At 33.3% G+C, this 23,824-nt stretch overlaps 2 protein-coding genes across 2 annotated transcripts; both read right to left on the bottom strand.

Annotated features, from left to right (window-relative positions):
* Positions 1-34: 34 nt before the first annotated feature.
* Positions 35-8,371, bottom strand: LOC134260334 (pre-mRNA-splicing factor SYF2-like). Its single transcript, XM_062742899.1, has 7 exons — positions 8,250-8,371; positions 5,500-5,580; positions 5,237-5,362; positions 2,583-2,700; positions 2,245-2,335; positions 1,345-1,443; positions 35-749 (listed from the first exon to the last, which is right to left on the bottom strand). Exons 1-7 carry the CDS (start codon positions 8,259-8,261, stop codon positions 584-586), a joined length of 693 nt encoding a protein of 230 aa, XP_062598883.1. The 5' UTR covers positions 8,262-8,371; the 3' UTR covers positions 35-583.
* A 13,775-nt stretch (positions 8,372-22,146) lies between these two features.
* LOC134260325 (uncharacterized) lies at positions 22,147-23,596 on the bottom strand. Its single transcript, XM_062742890.1, has one exon. It carries the CDS (start codon positions 23,578-23,580, stop codon positions 22,471-22,473), a length of 1,110 nt encoding a protein of 369 aa, XP_062598874.1. The 5' UTR covers positions 23,581-23,596; the 3' UTR covers positions 22,147-22,470.
* Between the last annotated feature and the right edge of the window lie 228 nt (positions 23,597-23,824).

The raw sequence follows: 23,824 nt of genomic DNA, 5'->3' as shown, positions 1-23,824 counted from the left end.
CTCCATGTGTGAAAACACGAATCTTTTTTAAGAATTTGTAAAGCATAAAAATTAAGTTTATTCTTCCAATCATTTGATAAATAAGACAGATCATACAGGTAATCCAATGACAAACTTGGATTTTTCCCCCTTTTGTATAACCCATGTATTAAATATGTTTCTCTTAGAATGAAACTTGATACAATGACATTTAGAAAGAGAAACATATTTGAATATAATAAATCATGTATGAAAAACATTATTTACAAGCAAAAATAAAAATGAAGAAAAAACCCATTTTTTACAAGCAGAAATGAAATTTAAAAAAAACATTATTTACAACAACTAAAATGAAATATGATGCTTTACTGCAATAACCCTTTCTTAGAATAAAATGTGACATAATGATTTTAATTATATTTAAAACAAAAAAACACCCAGCTATTTTGAAATTACATGTATATGATACCATCTTTACACATAGTCAGACAGAATCAGGTAAAATACATGTCATTATCACAAATATTTTTCATGATAACCATCAAAATTTTTGAAGTAAAGAAACTCTGCATCTCCTTTAAATGTACTTGTATCCAATATTTCACTAAACAGCTGTCCCTCTCTCTAAGTTCTGTTTGATCTCCGCTGTGTAGGTGCCATAGAAACGTTCCAGTTTCTTGTTAAATTTCATATTACGTTCATTAATATAGTCAATGTCAGCATCTTCATCAAAGGTTCTGCGACGGCTGTATTTTTCTCTCTTTTTTATCCTGAAATACAATAAAAAAAGATTTTAAAAAATGAAAAATAATTTTAAAAAAAAGAAAATCAAATACATTTGGGCCCTATGGAATGTGATCTCATATTTATATCTTCATTGATGTTGAAAATGATACCTTATTACTTCTATATACATATGACTTTCAACTCATGAAATGTTTTACTTTTTCAAACCAAAAAGCATGTATTTTATCCATTGATTGCGTGTCGACCCTTTATGATGTCACTGAGAAATTACTTTGAACATTTATGACATTTGAGGAACCTGCATTTATACGATTATAGATACACATTGCTTTCAGTAGTGTTATATAAAGGGAAACGTTTGCATGTGACTCATTGACAAATCTCTGATAAAATCTTCGATCGCTCACTGACAAATCTCTGATAAAATCTTGGATCACTCACTGACAAATCTCTGATAAAATCTTGTATTACTCACTGACAAATCTCTGATAAAATCTTGGATTACTCACTGACAAATCTCTGATAAAATCTTGTATTACTCACTGACAAATCTCTGATAGAATCTTGTATAACTCGCAGACAAATCTCTGATAAAATCCTGTATTACTCAATACTCACTGTTTTTCCAGATCTTCTACCATTCTATCCACGTTCTCTGGTTTGTCCTTCCACTGATTGAGCCCCAATGTGTTACGCGTGGCATAAAAATCTTCTCCTCTGTAAAACATGCAATAACATTTATAAAGGTCAATTGGATGAATTTGAATTTAATGATTAAAGAGAGTCCATTTTTTCACTGATTTTCAACAAAAATATTTACTGCAATAACGTCAGAATCCTTTTTTAAAGATAATAATTCACAAAATCTGGAAATAATTTAGAAATTTAATTACCGGTACTATAAAATCACATATTTTAGTGGGGTCAAATTTTCATGGTTTGAGTAAAAACTCTTGGTTCATGGAGATTTGAATTCGTGGATGAAGAATTGTTTTATAGTTATGTATGTAACATTTTACATTTCGTTGTGGACATGAATTTGTGGGTCTTTTCATACCTCAAAAAGAACGAAAATTAACCCCCACGAAAATTCGCGATTTCATGTACTGTGAATCAAACGTCTTTCATTCATATATATATTTAATTTTTTTGTACTGTTGAAGTCTTAATTAGGCTCTGTTTTAATAAGTTATCATTTTCTTTTGATCATTTAATGCCTTTTGTTTGGATAGACAACTTATTCCTTTTATCTGTAAACTTACACTTTGATAACTTTCACCTACATTAAACTTAGAACCAAGTTCCAGGGACAAACGATTTTGCTTCGTTAAACATGTAAGCATAATTCCTTTTATCCATAGAGTTTACAATATATTTTAAAGTCGAGGGAAATGAAAATTGTTTCAGTGTAAGAGTCAATTTTTTATAATAGTGTTTGCTTTTAATGTGTTTCACAGTATCAATTTGATAACTTATACCTTTGTTTTGAAATCAACACTTTTAAATCTGATAACTTACGCTTTATCTCTCTGTTCCTTGTATTGATTCATGTCTGGTTTCATTTCCTTTGTTAATCTCTGATACTGACGGAATGTGGCCGATTCATAGTCTGAAAAAAAATGTTAGGTTTGATATAACACTATGTAAAATTTTAAATTATTTCACTGAAATGCAAAATATGACACATTCCCTTCAAAAATGAACCCATTCTATTTTGTTAAACTTAAAACTAATTAAGAAAAAAAATGTTTATACAGAGTTCTAAATGAAACTTAGATACTGAGATAGTAAACAAATACCTGATGTAGTAAACAATACCTGAGATGATAGAGAATACCTGAGATGGTAATGAATACCTGAGAAGCCCTGATCAGGATTTTTCTTTTTCTTCTTTCGTTCCCACCTCTCTGCTTCATCAGCTCCCACCTCCAATAACTTGACTCGGTCAAATTCTTCACCGGCCTCCTCAGCTTCCTGATAAAAAATACTGTACATGTACATAAATTGTATCATCTTAATCGTGGATATGTGCTACACATTTCCATGCTGTGTATTGTTTTATTAAATGATTTCTTAGTGGTATTCAAGAAGAGGGGCATCATTCTCCAAAGCCACATAAATATGAAGCCTGCTTTTTTAAGTACATGTCACGTATACAGGTGTCTTAACAGTATTTCACCTGTGTAACGTCAAATTATGGCTGACACAAAATAATCCCGGAATCTCCCCTCCCGATTGGGCATTTTGATACCAGACTGGAGCTGAATTTTTTTATGAGATGAAAAACAACACGTAAACTTCCTGTATTGACCAGATTTATTAAAAAGTACGTAAGGGTTGCCCGCAACCCTGTGTCTCGCCTGCTGTCGCTGTGGTTAGTAAGAAATGATTGTCTGATAAACTGAAGCATTTATTGACATTTCAGAAGGAATAACTCAAAAATACAATAATAAAGAAATGGAACAGCTGACTTAATATCTAATCCCTTGGCGATTATATTGGCATTTATATATATATACATATACCCTGTAAATTCACAAATTATTGTGATGTTTTTATTATTGCGAAAATTGCAACGTGTTATGAGTCGCAATAATTTGAACTTGCATTTTGAAATCAAATCCACTGTATATGTATCAAGTCATTCATGCAGAAAATGTAGGTGAAGATTACCTAATTATGGTACTGATATTGTTGGTTACCCATGATGTGTAGACTGACAAATTATCATGCCACTATAAGTTATAGTTGCTGAGATATGGACCTCCACCATAAATTTATGCAAAGTCACTCATGCGGAAAAATGTAGGTCAAGATGACCTAATTCTGGTACAGGCGTTTGTGGTTACCCATGATGTATCCACTGACAAATTATCATGCCACTATAAGTTATAGTTGCTGAGATATGGACCTCCACCATAAATTTATGCAAAGTCACTCATGCGGAAAAATGTAGGTCAAGATGACCTAATTCTGGTACAGGCGTTTGTGGTTACCCATGATGTATCCACTGACTAACTATCATGCCACTATAAGTTATAGTTGCTGAAATATGAACCTCCATTATCAATTTAACCAAAGTCATTCATGCAGAAAAATGTAGGTCAAAATGACCTAATTCTGGTACTGATGTTGTTGGTTACTTATAACCTGTACAATGACAAATCATCATGCCATTATAAGTTATAGATGCTGAGATATGGACCTCCACCAAAAATTTAACCAAAGTCACTCATGCAGAAAAATGTAGGTCAAGATGACCTAATTCTGGTACTGACGTTTGTGGTTACCCATGATGTATCCACTGACTAATTATCATATCCCTATAACTTATAGTTGCTGGAATATAGGTCTTCACCATAAATTATCATGAAAAAACTAAGTCCAACTTAAGGAAAAAATACGGAAAAATTTGAATTTTTTTTTTCAAAATCATACTTGGGATATAAATTTTTATCCATACTGAATATTGTGTCCAAATTTCAAGAAGACTGAATAAAATTTGAGAAAGTTATTGCAGTTTATAAAACTTTGACATTTGGGTTAACCAAAAGTTGGACGCCGACGACGACGACGACGACGACGGAATCTATGGTCGCTATGTCTCGCTTCGCGACATTCGTCGCAGGCGAGATTTTTCTTTATACTGTCAAGAGTGGGGAGTGATTAAGCCCTGGGCTAGATCTTCAAGCACCTGCTTGACTTTGACTGAAACAAACTTGCATACCTTGCTGGATGGCTATGTTTTTTTTTTGTACTAAAATCTTTATAAAGAATGGTTTAACAAGATCTGAAAAGAAAACTTCTTAGAAGTTTGTTTTAAATAAATTACATCTACTCAAACTTGCACGTTCTTGGTAAGAATTTATAGCAGAATTCAATACTGTTGTGACACCTACACACATGGTTTACTAAATCCCATGCAAAGGAAGACAACCTCAAGATGTTCACTGCTGAAATTTTTAACCTGACATAATGTTAGAAGAATTTACGACTTTTTTTCTGTAAATCATCAATTATAAAGAAATATTGATGTATGCATGTAAAATTCATCATATACAAGCAATAAAGGGGCCAGATAATGGTAATAATTAGAAATTTTGAAGTTTAAGGACAATACCTTTCATGATTTATGATGAAAACAAACCAGTAAAAGTGAAACCTGAACTTGCTTATAAATAAGTCTTCAAGATATAGACACATTTCAAAGAAGCAGGTCATTATCTGCAAACACAGTAGAAAAGTCCAGAAAAATAACTATGACAGAATGATTGAAGGAAAGTGGTAACACTATATTCCCTGAGCATTTCATGGAAGGGGGCATAAAAAGAAGCAAAGTAAATACTGATCTTTAGGAAACTACAAAATATCTTTTGCTACAAATGATATTGAAATGTTTCCTTATGTAATATTTGTTCTTTATCAATAGATCAGCATGTACATAGATCTTTCTTTCTTTAAAAGCATATCTAAATTGAAGCTTTAATAACAATTTAAATTTTATGATTACCTTTCTCTTTTTCTCTTGCTCTTCCTCCCACTCGACCCTCTTCCGTTTCTGTTCAAAGTTGGCCGGCAGTTTATTTCTCTGATCCTCTTCCACTACTTCTTGGTGATTTAACTTCCTTGCTTCATTCTGAAATCCATCAGAAGTTCAAATTATCGCAGATGTGTCTGTTTTCCTTCATAGTTCACTTTTTTCATCTTAACTTTTTATTCATTTTTGAGATAAAAAATTGATATAACATTCATGTCTCAAACCAAAGATCTTACCATCTTTAATTCTAAGTCTCTAAACCTTTGAAGCCGACTAAATTTGCTCTTGCTTGTCGATGGGCCAGGTTCATCCCCATTCTGTAAGAAAATAATCCCAATGATTGATAAGAATTTGTTTACTTTATACAGAATTTAATGTAACTTTACCACACAAAATATTCACAAATCCTCAAAATCTATTGCATTCAACCTACATAAATGTACACGTATACACTGGCTGACCTTGAGGGTATGCAGGAAGTCTGAACAAAAATCAATCTACTTATTGGACGGCCAAGGTATAAATGTATTTTCTAGATATTTCGCAAAAAGTGGTGATGTTCAGGTCATGGGACAGACTATAACTTCAGTATAAGTATAACCAAAAATCAAATACCATTGCACTATTTTATGTATCTTTGTGTAGTCTACTTGTGTGCCAACTTATTTTGAAATCAAACTAAAACTGTAGAAGGAGTAGCGTTTTAAAGGAATTTCACAGAAAATTCTATTTTTAGTAACCATGGTAACACCGTTCATCAAAATCAAAAACCGATGCACTATTCTATGTATCTTAGTGTAGTCTACTTGTGTGCCAAGTTATATTAAAAAGTGTAGAAGGAGTGGAATTTCACAGAAAATTCTATTTTTAGTAACCATGGCAACACTGTTCACCAAAATCAAAAACCGATGCACTGTTCTATGTATCTTAGTGTAGTCTACTTGTGTGCCAAGTTATATTGAAATCAGACCAAAACTGTAGAAGGAGTAGTGTTTTAAAGGAATTTCACAGAAAATTCTATTTTTAGTAACCATGGCAACACCGTTCATCAAAATCAAAAACCCATGCACTATTTTATGTATCTTAGTGTAGTCTACTTGTGTGCCAAGGTATATTGAAATTAGACCAAAACTGTAGAAAGAGTAGTGTTTTCAAGGAATTTAACAGAAAATTCTATTTTTAGTAACCATGGCAACACCGTTCATCAAAATTAAAAATCGATGCACTATTCTGTGTAACTTAGTGTAGTCTACTTGTGTGCCAAGTAATACTGAAATCAGACTAAAATTGTAGGAGGAGTAGCGTTTTGAAAAATTGTTTACAGACAGACGGACAGACAGACAGACGGACGGACGCCGGACGCATTACTCATTGCATAAGCTCTTCTGGTCTCTGACCAGTAGAGCTAAAAAACAAGAGGAAGAACTACATTGATGCCATTATTTTCTTTTCAAAAGTCCAACTTTTACATGATTGCTGTCTCAAACTTTGTTACATGTACCTATCTTTTGAATCTCTTACTCTCTCTAGTAATCTTTATTGTTAATTTGTTCTTTTTTTCATTTATTTATGTTTTATGTAATTGTTCCTATAAATTTCTAATCAGGTTTGGATCAGTCACCCAAATTACAGATAGTAACCGATTTGGGATATAATTTCCCCAATGGGTGATTTTACAGTGCAAAAAATGATTTTCTTAAATTTTAAAAACAAATAAATATAGGATCTCCCATGATTTGTAGTTGGATATGATTTTTATCCAATGAGTTGTGTGTTTTTTATCCCAGAGCCTTAATTGGCGAGGGGATATAAAAACACACAATTTGTTGGATAAAAATCATATCCAACAGTGGCAACTACAATTCATGGAAGATTCTTTTTATCCAACATTTAATACTTCACAACTGATGTTTTACACTATTTTCATAAAGGACTGCACTTTATTTTACTTCATCATGCTAACGCAAAAACCATTGTGATGTCATAACTGCACTTAACTGTGGGATATCAAAAATTTTATCCAATGAGTCATATCCACAGGATAAAGGGGTAAACATGGGATAAAAAACAAATCTGCAATCCAGCATTAATATACTTATATATATATATATCAATAATTTATTATTGACAATTTCATCTTTATGTCAACTGTATAGGAGAATTGATTTCTCAGAAGTCCCTAAATTTCTTGGAGATCAATTTATCTTAAGTACAGTGTATCTGAGCCTAGATAAATAAACAGTGTGTTTCCTATTCCAACCTGAGAAAAAATAGGGTAGGTAGGTAAAACACGTCATTTATTATTTTTCATTTACATTTTATAAGCAAGAACACAGTCATTTTTAACGTGGAAATCATGTCAGAACATTTCTATTCAATGTGTATAGGACATGCAATTTCACATACACAGAGGTGATTGAAATTTAGATTTCTAATAGGAAAACTGGACTTGTTAACTTTCAGAAAGATATTGATGGATAAAATTTTTAAGGTCACCTCATATAGTTAAGGGTCAGTCGGGGAACCAAACACACATAATTTATTTATCTAGGCCTTATGCAGAATTATGATATTTGTAGCCCAAATATTTTTTCATCTTTTACTTTGTACTTTTATATCCCATCTGAGACATTATATACCAGATGTGCCATTTGGGCGATTGGTCCCAACCTGTTTAATGGGTAAAGAAACCATTCATTTATTTGAAATAGAGTTTTTGGTAAAAATCACGATGTAGTATTCAGTAAATATTTATTAAAATAAATTAATTCAAGAAAAGCAAACAACCCAGACTATCCTAATTTCTGATCAACAGACGTAGAAAAAACGTAAATATGGTGAAGAGCTAAAGCGTCATCACTGATATTCAGTCAGAAATGATCGAAATTGAAAACATTGTATGCCGTGTAAGCAAATATAAACAGATATTTAAATAGTATGATCTTAAATGTTTTTATCCCCCATTTAATGAAGAACTCTATCTCACCTTTTCCGACATAATCTCTCAATATTTCTCTCTTCAAAGTCTTTCTTCGTTCTGTAAAATTTTCTCCGGAATAGCTACTCGCGCCATAAAATTTAAACCCAAAACGATATACTTTGCAGTTCCGGAATTACTCGACGAAGTAGTCCTGGCTATATTTTTGATGGCAATGCTAATGTATTCCCTTACAATCAAGATTCTCATATTCATGATATTGGAGGATATTTATTATTTTCTTCTTCAACGCCTTACCGTTCCTTTCGTTTCATCACTTGACACAGAATCTTCAGCCTAACGAACCATTTTCAATTCATTTTTGACATTTTCTTCATTTCATAATTAAACATAAGGTAATATTCATTTTTTTTTTTAAAAGAAAGCAATATTTCTTACTTCATTTTTAGTAAATTTGACTTATATGCTATTCTGGTTGATAAAAATCTATGCTGGGAGTTCAAAAATTTACAGCACAGAGCTTTTATATCTTGAATTCGTATTCAATTCTCCTGTTAGGATACAGGTGTTTGCATGAGTATAATGATAAATCAAACCTGTACTCTTTAAAATCATGGTACCCAAGTCCTTGAGGATTTATGCCTTTGGTTGTGCTTATAGTTTTACACAGTAAAATAGATGAATGATTTATTTCACACTTGAAAAACTTTATTCTCTCTTCTTGGAAAGAATGCAAGCAAACTATTACATATCTTTCTTATAAACGTGTAATTAACACTATATCAAAAATATTAAAATCCATGACCCTTTTTTCAGGGTTCTTACATTAGAGAACGTGGACATGAAATACACATTATTATAGTTTGCAGCTAACTGTAAAGTTTTACGTTACGTTACGATCTTTTTCGTCAGATGCATCCAGCGTAAACAATTCATGTGATTGGTCAACTCAAATTATCAACATTGACACGGAAATAGTCTGTTGCACGAGCAACCAATCAGGGATAAGAAGAAAGTTCCAGTCGTAAAGCTTGAGGTTAGGAGGTGTGTACAATTTACCTTGAGCGCAGCTGTCAACTAGATCGTGACGTAACGTGAAACTTTACAGTTAGCTGCAAACTATAATATAAGATTTCTAATTGCAAACTCTTTAAATTTTATTTATATTTTATTATTATTAGCTAATTACCAAATTTCTATATTAAATCAGTCATGCCCTCGACCAAGAGTTCTTCACTTGGACTGGAACTTAGTTGAAAATACATCCTTAAAGAAAATCTTCCTCACTTCTATAAATCTATCATGTAGAATGCTTTGCCTGGTTTGAAAATTTGTAAATATGACATATTTTGAAAAGCGTAAGAATGCCTTTTACTTTGCATTATAGAGTATTGTAATAACTCTTTTTTGAAAGCTATATAACACCTAATTTGTATTCTGTGAGAGTTTATATGTCTTTCATAAGCGTTTTTACGGCTTTACAGTTTGCTTAAATACATTTTCCCCCATACACAGATTCTAGTGGGCTTTCGTAAAGTTTCAATATTTTGGATAAATGACTAAACTGAACTTAACTTTAGAGAGTGTTGTAGGCTACTAAATTTGAAGGTTGCTTTACGGACGTTTTTTTTTAAACTTAGAGAGGAAATCTTTGAGTTCAAGAAGTCGGTACTTTGGTAAAAGTACAATTATAATTAAATTGAACTACTTGATTTACCTTTGTACTACATTACATGTAAGACCCAAATGACATCATTTATACGCCAAGAAAAGACTGAACAATTACATTAATGAGGTTACCTGCTTCGCAGACGTTTAAAAGTTTTGTAAAATTAAACAACAAATTAAATGCACCTTATTCCCATAGACAATGTTCGTGTTAACAAGAAACTCGGTTTCATGATGTGTTTCGTGATCTCTTTCCTCGTCGCTCAATTTAACAGTGAAAATTGAAGGAGCTACATGCCCGTCCGTAGGATTAGCAGGAATTGAGCTCTGTGATTTATTTTCACTCTGGCATTTATATAGCTGATTACTCCTGCTCTCTGTGAGCGTGAAGCACATAGGGAAAACGAGAATAGGATATTACCAGCCGAAGAAAAAGAAAAGCTCTCATTAAAATACGTCCTCCATGTGAAAATAATGTAATTGGGGGTTTTATGCCGCAGTCATCGTAACACTCAATCAAGCTTTATCGACAGAACTCCAGAAATATTGGACTTTGATTATGTCACAGTTATTAATTTTATGTACTGCGCTTTCAGAAATCATAGCTCACAGTCTTGGATATATCCTGATTTATCGAAAACATCTGAATATATTATATTATTGATATTATCGATACATTCTTTAAAAGATACAGGCGTATAAATGAAATTTATGCAGATGATGAACTGTTTCCAAGCACAAAAGTCCAATAAGCAGCACTTTTGGTGCAAAGCAAATTAACACCGAGCTCTAAAAGTATCAGATGTGCCATGGAGAAGTGAGCGTTCCCTGATGACCAGTCATACCCGCCGTGTACTCACTTGTCATGATCGGGAAATAACGGAAATATCCGATTCAGTGTGTAAATACTGGCCTAACAATTAATATGAAATTAAAATCGTCTGTCAATATTTAATTTATTGATAGATTTGTATTTCCCGACAATGTCATTGTATCGACCATAGAACTTACGAAATGATGACTTTAAACGAGACTGTTGGAACTCTTGTTTCATCAACGTGTTTGTCAATAACTTACCTCTTTCAAAAAATTGTTCATAAGTAGAGGACGCTTTTGCGTATTGAATCAACTGAGAGATATTAACCATATGCAGATGATGACGGTTTATTGCTGCATAAATAATGGAAGTTGACGATTAAAAAAAGTTAAACTCATTGCGTTTATCTTGGTTGTAAGATTACTATTAACGTCTTTTAAGTAAAATTATACAATAATGAAACATATGTACCACCTCCTTGGTATCTTTTATTTCGAGCTAACCGGGATGTCATATCGAATATCATAGTAATGCAAATAGCGGCTTTTAGCTTACAGTATCGTCGGTCGATATATCTGAATGTCGAGTTGGGCCACAGCGAGTATTTGCTTCTTTTCACGTTTAAGATTGTGAACAAAATCTGCTTCATTTGAATACAAAAATAGGTCTGTTAATTACAATGGCGTAATTGGTACGCATGGGAATGATTGTTGAAGAACTCGTCTCCAAATTCCACATTGATATTGTCAATCAGAAACTCCTACATCTTTTTAATGTCAACTCAGAGTATTCGTTCGTGTACCAGTGACAAGGTTAGTACAAATATAAGAGTTCCAGCTGTGAATGATATCAAAAAGCGTGAATCTTATTTTATCGTGGGAAATGGTTGTATGTAACTTGAAAAGTCTTTCGTTTTTATATTGTTGGTTTTGGTAAATATTCTTTTATTTCAAATATTTCAAAAGTTCCTGGGGTGTTAAGTATCCAAATATAAGTTACACCACTTCTCAAATATATTGTGGCACAACACTCCTGCAGGCTTTCCTTTCATGACATTAATATTTTAGTAAAGAGTAGAAGAGAGGCTTGGTAGAACATTTATTGGAACCCACTTTGTATCTTTGAAAGGGTTTTAATGCAGTAATATAATGAACTTGACTACTATTCAGTGTAAATGTGTGAAATGTGAAAGGAAATAATATGCTTCGGTACAAGGCTCATGACATATGTTTGATTATAAACTTTTAGAAACTTCAAAAAAAAAAAAAATTAGAAATCATCATTTTTGAAAGTCAGCAACGTACATTAAAGCATGTAACTTTTTTTATTGGCCACCAGGTGACGGTTATAAGTTTTGCTTTTCGAAAAAAGACCTGATTTACTGCTGCGGGTGTGATCGGTAAACAGGAGATGCACACTCCGCCCAAGAACTTGATAATACCATTGAAATTTCCACATTTCTGTGTTTCATGCCCTCATTACAGTTTTGTACTGTTTATAGATGTTTTAGATTGCCACCTGTCTGTGTTTCATGCCCTCATTACAGTTTTGTACTGTTTATAGATGTTTTAGATGTTCCACATGTCTGTGTTTCGTGCCCTCATTACAGTTTTGTACTGTTTATAGATGTTTTAGATTGCCACCTGTCTGTGTTTCATGCCCTCATTACAGTTTTGTACTGTTTATAGATGTTTTAGATTGCCACATGTCTGTGTTTCATGCCCTCATTACAGTTTTGTACTGTTTATAGACCTCACCTGTCTGTGTTTCATGCCCTCATTACAGTTTTATACTGTTTATAGATATTTTAGATTTCAACACGTCTGTGTTTCATGCCCTCATTACAGTTTTGTACTGTTTATAGATGTTCCACATGTCTGTGTTTCATGCCCTCATTACAGTTTTGTACTGTTTATAGATGTTTTAGATGTTCCACATGTCTGTGTTTCGTGCCCTCATTACAGTTTTGTACTGTTTATAGATGTTTTAGATTGCCACCTGTCTGTGTTTCATGCCCTCATTACAGTTTTGTACTGTTTATAGATGTTTTAGATGTTCCACATGTCTGTGTTTCATACCCTCATTACAGTTTTGTACTGTTTATAGATGTTTTAGATTGCCACCTGTCTGTGTTTCATGCCCTCATTACAGTTTTGTACTGTTTATAGATGTTTTAGATTGCCACATGTCTGTGTTTCATGCCCTCATTACAGTTTTGTACTGTTTATAGATGTTTTAGATGTTCCACATGTCTGTGTTTCGTGCCCTCATTACAGTTTTGTACTGTTTATAGATGTTTTTAGATTGCCACCTGTCTGTGTTTCATGCCCTCATTACAGTTTTGTACTGTTTATAGATGTTTTAGATTGCCACCTGTCTGTGTTTCATGCCCTCATTACAGTTTTGTACTGTTTATAGATGTTTTAGATTGCCACATGTCTGCGTTTCATGCCCTCATTACAGTTTTGTACTGTTTATAGATGTTCCACATGTCTGTGTTTCATGCCCTCATTACAGTTTTGTACTGTTTATAGATGTTCCACATGTCTGTGTTTCATGCCCTCATTACAGTTTTGTACTGTTTATAGATGTTTTAGATGTTCCACATGTCTGTGTTTCGTGCCCTCATTACAGTTTTGTACTGTTTATAGATGTTTTAGATTGCCACCTGTCTGTGTTTCATGCCCTCATTACAGTTTTGTACTGTTTATAGATGTTCCACATGTCTGTGTTTCATGCCCTCATTACAGTTTTGTACTGTTTATAGATGTTCCACATGTCTGTGTTTCATGCCCTCATTACAGTTTTGTACTGTTTATAGATGTTCCACATGTCTGTGTTTCGTGCCCTCATTACAGTTTTGTACTGTTTATAGATGTTTTAGATTGCCACATGTCTGTGTTTCATGCACTCATTACAGTTTTGTACTGTTTATAGATGTTTTAGATTTCCACATGTCTGTGTTTCATGCCCTCATTACAGTTTTGTACTGTTTATAGATGTTCCACATGTCTGTGTTTCATGCCCTCATTACAGTTTTGTACTGATTATAGATGTTCCACATGTCTGTGTTTCATGCCCTCATTACAGTTTTGTACTGTTTATAGATGTTTTAGATGTTCCACATGTCTGTGTTTCGTGCCCTCATTACAGTTTTGTACTGTTTATAGATGTTTTAGATTGCCACCTGTCTGTGTTTCATGCCCTCATTACAGTTTTGTACTGTTTATAGATGTTTTAGATTGCCACATGTCTGTGTTTCATGCCCTCATTACAGTTTTGTACTGTTTATAGATGTTTTAGATTGCCACATGTCTGCGTTTCATGCCCTCATTACAGTTTTGTACTGTTTATAGATGTTCCACATGTCTGTGTTTCATGCCCTCATTACAGTTTTGTACTGTTTATAGATGTTTTAGATGTTCCACATGTCTGTGTTTCATGCCCTCATTACAGTTTTGTACTGTTTATAGATGTTCCACATGTCTGTGTTTCATGCCCTCATTACAGTTTTGTACTGTTTATAGATGTTCCACATGTCTGTGTTTCATGCCCTCATTACAGTTTTATACTTTTATAGATATTTTAGATTTCAACACGTCTGTGTTTCATGCCCTCATTACAGTTTTGTACTGTTTATAGATGTTCCACATGTCTGTGTTTCATGCCCTCATTACAGTTTTGTACTGTTTATAGATGTTTTGGATATCCACATGTCTGTGTTTCATGCCCTCATTACAGTTTTGTACTGTTTATAGATGTTTTAGATTGCCACCTCACCTGTCTGTGTTTCATGCCCTCATTACAGTTTTGTACTGTTTATAGATGTTTTGGATATCCACATGTCTGTGTTTCATGCCCTCATTACAGTTTTATACTGTTTATAGATGTTCCACATGTCTGTGTTTCATGCCCTCATTACAGTTTTGTACTGTTTATAGATGTTTTAGATTGTTTGAGCTCGATCACTGTTCTTTATCCCCACCTTTTTTTTCTCATACTGAGATGCCACCTCACCGGTAAAGAGCTGTTATGTTAGACCTGGTAACGGGATCATGAAACAGACTTAGACTATGCTATATGGCTCAAGATGATTGTGGGTATTTAAATCATGTTTGTGATATTACCCTTGACTTAATACACTCGAAGTATTCCTCGGAAATATGCGAATGTTTTGTCATAAACGTGTACTTTTAAGGTATAGTGGGTCTTCGCTCCATGTTTTTGTATACCAACAAAAGATATTTCATTGCAAGCTTTTAGAATTATCTTTTTGAAAAAAATGGAGCGAAGACCCTTTCATATTAAAAAAAATTGTTAAAGTATGAGAAAATGATCGTTTTTGTTCTTTTTAGTGTGTGTATGCTTTTCCATAGGCATATATTTTCAGTTCTTGTTGGATTTTTGTAAATTGTAGAGATTTTTAATTTAGTATACTTATGTATTAAGTGAAATATCAAATAAAATTTGGATATAATTGAGATATAATTTTTCACTTCTTATCTGTCGATCTATATATAGGCACTTTGCCCTCCTTATCCCCCCGTCTTCTTTTTAATCGCCTGTAAAATGTTTATTAATTATTGAAAGAATATATAATTTAGCTGATAACAACACTTTTGTAAAGCAATATTATACAATTATTGCTGTTTTTTGAGGGCAATACAATGATTTAGCTATCTGAGGAGTACAATATTCACCGAGCCCGAAGGGCGAGGTGAATATTGTACTTCGAAGATGGCTAAATCATTGTTTGACCTCAAAAAAGCAATAATTGTTCTATCATATGATTCACTGATAAAATGATACAGCTCATTACTTGTTTGCATTTAATTAAGTCCTAGCCAAATAAAAGAGAAAAGCAGAATTAAAATGTGAATAAACCTTACCAGTCGTATCAATTTGAAATGTTTTTTTTTAATCAATTTTAGTTGCCATGAAAAAAATATATAATGTCAGTCTTTTTTATTGGATAGATTTTGAAAGGAAGTATAGTATTATCAGGGAAAACTGACTGCCAAAAAGTAAAAAAAAATGTTGTTCAGTAAGTGTTGGAGGGGGGTCCCTGCATTCCCTCTTACCACCCTCACCCTAAAATATATATTCGCTTATGTTTTGTTCACAAGAGAAAAAAAAATCATAGTCGTTTAAATAGCTTTCCAAAACAATTTGTTTCATTTTAGAATTTTCCAATCTATTTTTAGGTCAATGTACAGGAAATAAATCCTTGTATTGACCTGGAACGTCACGTGCAGGTCAATACAACGTAGTACTTTTCTAACATAGTTGGATCTCAGCCAATCAGAGAGATGGAAATTATTCAATCATATAATAATAAAAAATATTGTAATTTTTGTCTACTTGACTAAATCAAAATTCTAATACACCATGAACATTAAGCTTAAGATGTTTCATCATCCTGGGACCTTTTTCATGGCAACGAGGTATAAATCTCCACATTGTGGTGTTGGAACCCGGCACTGAATAATCAACTCTTTACCCCGCGACTCTGGAGTAAATACTCCTATACTGCCCCAATTTAAGTAGGCTACTCTTATGATTACGTTTGTTGATACCAAAAAGATGAAAACTGAAAACAAAGTGATGCAGTTCTCATTCGGGAGACGTCAAAAGGTCCATTCGTCGTATTAAAGAGACACACTTGCTTCCAACACGTTATAACTTGTCACCCTCCACATAAGAGAAAATTTTTTTGTGTTTAATTTTGTGTAGGCAGGAAAATATCGAGGCATATTAGCAATGTAACACAATTCATGCAAGGCTGCTAAATACTTTTTTCCAGGGTTTTCAGCATGTTGCCCTCATTTACACAGACCTATGTCTGTTCCATTTTGAGTCTGGATAAATACAATGTCTTTTGGACAGCGAAATTGCTCTAGATACGTTTAACTTGAAAGAGAAGAAAACGCATAACTCTAGGCACCAAGTAATTCCACATGTATTGAGACTTATCAATGTCTTCAGACACGTACATTTTAATGGAAAATGGTAATTCCACACTACCTCTAGGGAAAACGTCAGCAAAATGTTGTTCATAATAAATGGTATGGGCTGGTATATGTGATTTAATGTCATTTTGGGAAGAAGTACATATATATTTTTGCATGAGTCATTTAGCACCATCAACGCATTTAAAAAGCTCTGGATATTTGGAAGAATTAAGGAAAGAAAAAAAAATGTTATAATGACTCTATTCATTCAAATAATAACCAAAAGCAACTAAGAATTTGATTTATTCACAATATATGGTTTATTTTTATCATGGATCTTCTCTCTCTCTCTCTCTCTCTCTCTCTCTCTCTCTCTCTCTCTCTCTCTCTCTCTCTTCAGCAGGTTTTTATATTTAATAAATGTTTTATCTAAATACAGTTAACCAACTTTTCTTTGCGAGGGAGAAATATTCGCGAGTTTCGCGACCTAGTTTAACTCTCGGATATTAATCGCAGCGAACCATTTATTTTGCTTTGTATCTGTGAATGGTTCCTCAATCGCGAAAATTAATCGTTGCGGACTGATTTCAAACAGACGAATCGTAAATAAAAGTTGATACGAACAAAAGTTGATTTACGTTATTTCCCGATCAAACAAGGAGCATGGCACCTGATCCCACCTCTGAGGCTTTGGGGTTTTTGTTTGTTCTGCTCCTAATTTGTATTGTTTAAGGGAAATTTGAGCTTGAATACTGTTTGTTACCTCCATAAATTTCATTAGAAGACATCCATCAAATATAAACATGTCCTTAAAACAATATTTGTAAATGTTTACCCAGTTATATTTTTTGTTTTTATTTGCTATATGTAGGCTTCACATAAATTTTAAAATAAATTTTCATATTTACTCCACATACTGTGTCAAAAAGATTATATTGACCAGGAAAAAATAAAAATACATTGCTTTCAAACCATATATTTTGATAAAAATGTAAACTGTTCCAAATTTAGTATAATTTTTGGTTTATTTTGGATAGTAAACTGAACTTGAACTTTAAATTACATAGTATACATTGTCATTACCTGGTAATTACATTTGATTAAATATTTTAAAGGTTACAACGATTAACCTTAAACGTGCAAAATGTGCAAGTTAATTGTAACTCTGTTTAGTTATAGGCACATTCATTCCCCGTTGACATTTGGGTTATGCTACGAGGGCTGTTCAAGAAATAATGCCCTGAACTGTATGACATACAATACAGATATCATATGACATTAAGCTTGATTCTCTCACATTAGTGAATCTTTAATGAATTTATGACAGTTTATGTTACCACTATTCATCACATAGTTTCATTGTGAGAGGGTGGAAACTATTCGAGACACTGCATTAAAAATGAATGATAAAGAATCAGTAAACAAGAGTGAAAATAAAAGCTTCGTTAAAGCTGTTGTAAAACTTTTTTAAAAATCCCAAAGAAAAATTCAATGAAATATGTGAAATTAACAGCAACCAATGCCTGTTTTATTGACAAATGAGCAGGTGGATTTCAATGATAAAAAATTATATATTGGGCATCAAAAATGGGTATTGTCCTTGCCAACAAAAATTATAACAACTTATGTACTGTTTGCTAAATTTCAACAAATAATATTCGATGATGTATGGTTTGCTTTAAGACACATAGAAAATTTGATAGACATCATATCGGGAGTAGTTCACACAAAGAAAAGTTTGACGGTAAAAAAGCTTAGTACTCAAAGGTCACCCTATATTTTGAAAAATGAGTGAAAACGACAGCGTGCACGAATGTCTTAATAATTATTTTAAAGTATCAGTAATTTTAGTTATCCACGTTTGTTTAAAATTTCAAAATTAAAAAAAACAGATCATGAAACTTTAATCTATTGCTTAAAACCCTCAAAACAAAATTTACCATAAGATGTAGTTGACAAAAATAGCGAAGGTCTGACAAGAGCAAAGAATTGCAAGAGCACAAAGACAGATTTATATGCCATTTTCTTAAATATTAGTGGTATTGTTGTTCAAATTCGTATTCGGGGAGACAGTTGAATATCTGGAGGAGTCTAGAAAGCTGATTTTTTGCAAAATAAATTGAAAGTTTTATTAGAGGAAGAAACCAGAACCTGGAATTCACTACATAAAATATTTTCATAACAGCGTCCAAACCCGCTCGCCCTGAAAAGTAAGAGAGTTTTGGGGATAAACAGAAAGTTAATGTTTATTCACTTTAGCAATATTCGCCAGATCTTTGACCTTTTGACTTGTTTCTATTTCCAAACTTGAAAAAACACCTTTCAGAAGGACGAAACAAGTCCAGGAAATCATAGGATCTGCCATTTTTCCAGTATACTAAGGGTCATACCCAAAAATGAGTTCTAAAAACAATCCGTAATTGGATAAAAAATGTTATGGACATGGTTTTAATTAAAAGAGAATGTTAAGTTAAATCATTAAGACTAAATCACTGAAAAGCGTCTTTTGCTTCTCTCCGAGCGCCGAGGACATTATTTTAATATTTACATTTGCAAATATCTTTCTTAGATGAACCTATTGAAGAGAAAATACGTTCAATTCTGTGTGAATTTCATTTGGGGGTCAGAGGTCATAGCGCGACCGGATCACAGAGCGATGTGATATTTTGACCAAACAACTTCTAGGTCATTGCGCGTCACTACATAGCAATACGTTGGCCCGTTCGTGTAATAAATACAATTTAACTCGAAATATATTCGTTTCAAATGTAAATATAAGTAATAAACAACAATGTTAAAAAGTTCACTGGGAAATGAACTTTTAGTTAGTACGTGATCAAATCTACTGAGAAGCCCTTCGGGCTTCGCAGGATTTGATCACGTGACCAACTAAAAGTTCATTTCCCAGAGAACTTTTTAACATTGTTGTTTATTTCTTAATTGAACAGCCCTCGTATATGAGTAGTTTTCTATAATACACTTTGATTTAACTTATGCCACAAGTGACACGTTTTAACAAGCCATACCATTAGACTTTTGCACGTTTTCCTTGAAATTCTTTTTCTAAATCTCAATTACTGCCAATTAGCCAAACGGTGGGTAAAAGTTGACAGCGCTGAATTTTATCTATTCAGCAGATACTGTCTGCCTGAGATTGAGGAACGCGGATATTCTTGACAGATCAACTTCTTCTATGAAGACAGGATATGTTTTAGAAGATAGGCAATTTCTCCTCTCTGTAAATAATGAAACAAATGAAATGAGTTGTAGGATAAAGTTTTCATCAAAATCAGAATGCATTGAAGGAAAAAATAAGATTTATTTCTTTCTTAAATTGAGGTCTTCTCAAAGGGTGAAAAGACTGTATTCCGCGAAAATGATACGCAGCAGGTTATTTGTTATTTTATAATTATGGGGATGTCTATGGCACGCCAAATTCACAAAAATGAGATAAACCTACTTTCACAAGTGATAAACTAGGTTTATCGACTGTAAACTATATTTTACAAATCATTAACTATAGTTTTTATTTGTAAAACTATATTTAACGGTTGTTAACTATACTTTACGAATGCTAATCTAAGTTTATCTGTCTGTAATAAGCGTTAACAATAGATTTTGTTGATAAACATAGATTCACGTTTGTAAACTATAGTTTACAATCGTAAACTATAGTTAAGAGTTGTTAATCATAGTTTCACAAATTGAAACTATATTTATCAGATCGTTAACTATAGTTAACGGTTTGTAAACTATAGTTTACAAATCGTGAAACTGTATTTATCAGATAATCTATGTTTTGTAATCGCAAATGATTGTTTTCAGTGTTAAGTATAGTTTACGGTTGTGAAACATAGATTATCGCGTTAACTATGGTTTACGGATGTAAAATATAGATTAACGTTGTTAACTATAGTTTACAGTCCGTAAACTATAGTTTACAACCGATAAACCTAGTTTATCGACTGTGAAACTATGTTTATCTCATTTTTGTGAATTTGGCGTGCCATAGATGTCGCCCAAAACTTGTTCGGAATTGCAAGGATATAATTCATCCGAGTAATTAAAAAAGGACCTATTTTGAATAGAAAAGGAGAGAGAAAGATTTGTACGGACGGTGTTTGCCTCTAAATTTACCAACTAGAGTACTGTGAAAATGTAAGAGTAACTGAAACCATTTGGAAACATTTTACCCTCGTTTTGCCTAATAGTGAAAATCAAATTTCGAAATCTTATTGCACAGGACTCTACCAATCACAATCCAAAATATTGAGGGTTGCCTTTTACAAAAACAGGAATATTGGGAGCCAGATTTTGTAGATAAATGACTTTTTGACCACAAGTCACCCTTACTTTATGAACGATTTCTAGAACTTTGTTGCATATTTATAGGCTAAACCAATCACATTCCATTGAGGAGTCGGCAACTGAAAGAAAAAAATATATAAAGAATGCAGAGACACAGGTCTTGTTGTCGACCCACATTACCCCAAATGAAAATCAAATTTTCAAAACCTCTGGTCCATTCAACACTGTCAGAAGTGTTCCGGTGAAGCGGCTTTTTGAAGAAAAATTGCCTTTTACCGCCACCCCCATCCCCATTGCCGAAACCTTATTACACATCTACACGGCACTCCCAATCATGTTCCTAAATATATTTAGTACAGTATTCTAGCTCAAAATTCTATTAAACAATATAAAATAGGAGCAGAGCAAACAATGGCCTACAAAACATCAGAGGTGGGATCAAGTGCCATGGAGAATTGAGCATCCCTATGCGTGGGTTACACACACCGTGTGCTCCTTGTCATAAAGTAAGTAACGGAAAAATCCATCGAAAAGTGTCTTGATCCATGCAATTTGTTCCCAGCATGGAAACTGATTGCAAAGTTCCAAATTCTTGCCTTCTGTATCTTCAGGACAGCACCTTTTTTATTCAGGGAGATGTGTTGGTTCCTGTTATACTATTGAGTGGAGTTCACAAAATCAGGCTTTTGCATAATTAAGGAGTTTTATTTTTACCCAAAATCGCATCTAGGGAGCGATAGAAAATTCAAAAACTTTATTGCACATTACAGAACATCCCAATAATATTCCAAAATAAGAATGGTATACTTTAAAAATTATCACTTACGAGCAAGTAAATAAAATAAAATGAATAATAAATAAAACCGTTTATATCTCTATTGAAACATGATATCATCGCATCTTTTACTGATAATTCTGTATTTGTTTTCATATTTACATTTTGAAACACAGAACGACGACAAAATAGGACGTATGCACAACACACTTCATATGTCTCAGCCTCTCAGGTAATATATTCACTATTTAGTCGCACGTATGTCTCTGATATGTCGAATTTACTGAGTCATGCATAAGACATTATTACACATAAGTATGTCTTGGGTACGATTTAATGTGTTTAGCTTTCTAGTATGAGATATTATGTGTAGTAATGTACTAGAGACTCAGTCTTCCAAATTGATATCAAAGTAACTAAAGAACACTTCTTTATAATTTTATTTAACGCAAATGCAAAGAAACATTCACCACTATCATATCAAGGAAAATTTTTATATCTTATTTTATTACTAGACTTATCTTTATTGGAGAATAATTTTACATTTGAATTTTTTTATTTCTTTACTAGATTATGATGAAGCTAAATAATGACTACAAAAACACAAAATCGTTATAGTTTCTGGTTGCTTCATACATAATTGTCTGTTGCACAGAAATACCGACGGTAAGAGATATCATGGGTGATGATTGCGATTATCTTGCTAAATACACTAAGTCGTCTAGATCCAGATTTGATTGTGCAATGATTTTACATGAGCTGAAATTTAAGAGAAAATTTTGCATTGCTGCATGGTGAAATAATCTTTTTCAACAGAATCCAAATAGTTTGCCGAAACTCCTTAATGGCGATAAAATACAGAAAGGCTTTATAGGTGTAGTTAAAGGCGGAGAAGACACTGAGAACCTCTAACCACTTCTGGTCTAAGTAGTCCGGCTGTTCCTCGAACGTCTGTCGTGTCCTCAGGGAGTCACAAGGCACACATAAGAAAAGAAAAATGGCCGCCAAAATACAGCACGTGACTGTCAATCTCTCACTTCCCGTGAACACTCCAGGATAAAACTTTTTAAGGTAAATTATCCCTCTGTCTTCCGGTTCTAGATTGCTCGGACGCCGATTAGAGTTGGATCGTCGGCTACTCTGACTAGGTGTTGGACGTCTGTGTCCATTTCTTCGATTGTCACAGAGTTTGATGATGCATGTTGTCAATAGAGCAAATACACACAGAGAAGGGAGGATAAATGAAAAGAAAACATCAATTTTTCTCAGTAAGAATATGTTCTCCAGGTTTTCCGGAATGATGATGCAGTAATCAACATTTTTTATTTTTATCACGGCACTGGTCCATGTTAAATACAAATGAGACACAACGGAAAAGACACACATAGAAATAATGGTACACTTTGTCCGAAATGGACTACATAACATCTTTGCTTTTTTACGGTTCAGAAGTACCAACGACCTTTCTGTGATCATTAATACCATTAACCACCACTCCATAAAGGTACTCAGATAATGGAAATAGTAGGTCAGCTGACAAATTCCTGCCACTGCGTATATGTTATAGACCTTCCTTGAGGCCCATGGGACCATCATTTGCAGTAGATAGGTGATATCAACAAATGCCAGAGCCACAAAGTACAAGCAAGGCGACACTCTGTTTAACTCCGTGGACAGAAAGCTGATAATAATAACTATGTTCATGCACACTCCCACCGAAAAAAGCACGGGGATGCTATACTCATTGAGAACGTAGGCAGCAAATCGTAATTCTTCTGGGAGGTCCGGGGAGACTACATCCATACCGCCTCCAAAAATAGCAGTTCTGTTGCTAATGTTTGAATGTTGACTGTAATTCATAACTGCATTCAAGCTAACGTTCCATCACAATGTATCTGTATCTAGAAGGAAAAGAAGCTTTTTAAATAACAACGAATCACATCAAATATACGTCACGATATGTTTGAATATACGTGTACAATACCGTTAATAAATTCAATATTTCTTCGTATATGTGTAATAATACTAGGTTCTCGTATATAACATTTAACACAATGTCGATGATGATATAATATTTTCTATCACACAGACCTCACACCATATA

Source organism: Saccostrea cucullata, unplaced genomic scaffold (genome assembly GCF_032062105.1).
Source record: "Saccostrea cucullata isolate Sc308-1 unplaced genomic scaffold, CSIRO_AGI_Scuc_v1 ctg1195, whole genome shotgun sequence".
Taxonomy (NCBI): Eukaryota; Metazoa; Mollusca; class Bivalvia; order Ostreida; family Ostreidae; genus Saccostrea; species Saccostrea cuccullata.
The sequence above is the reverse complement of the archived record's forward strand: the minus strand, read 5'-3'. Positions and strand labels throughout refer to the sequence as shown.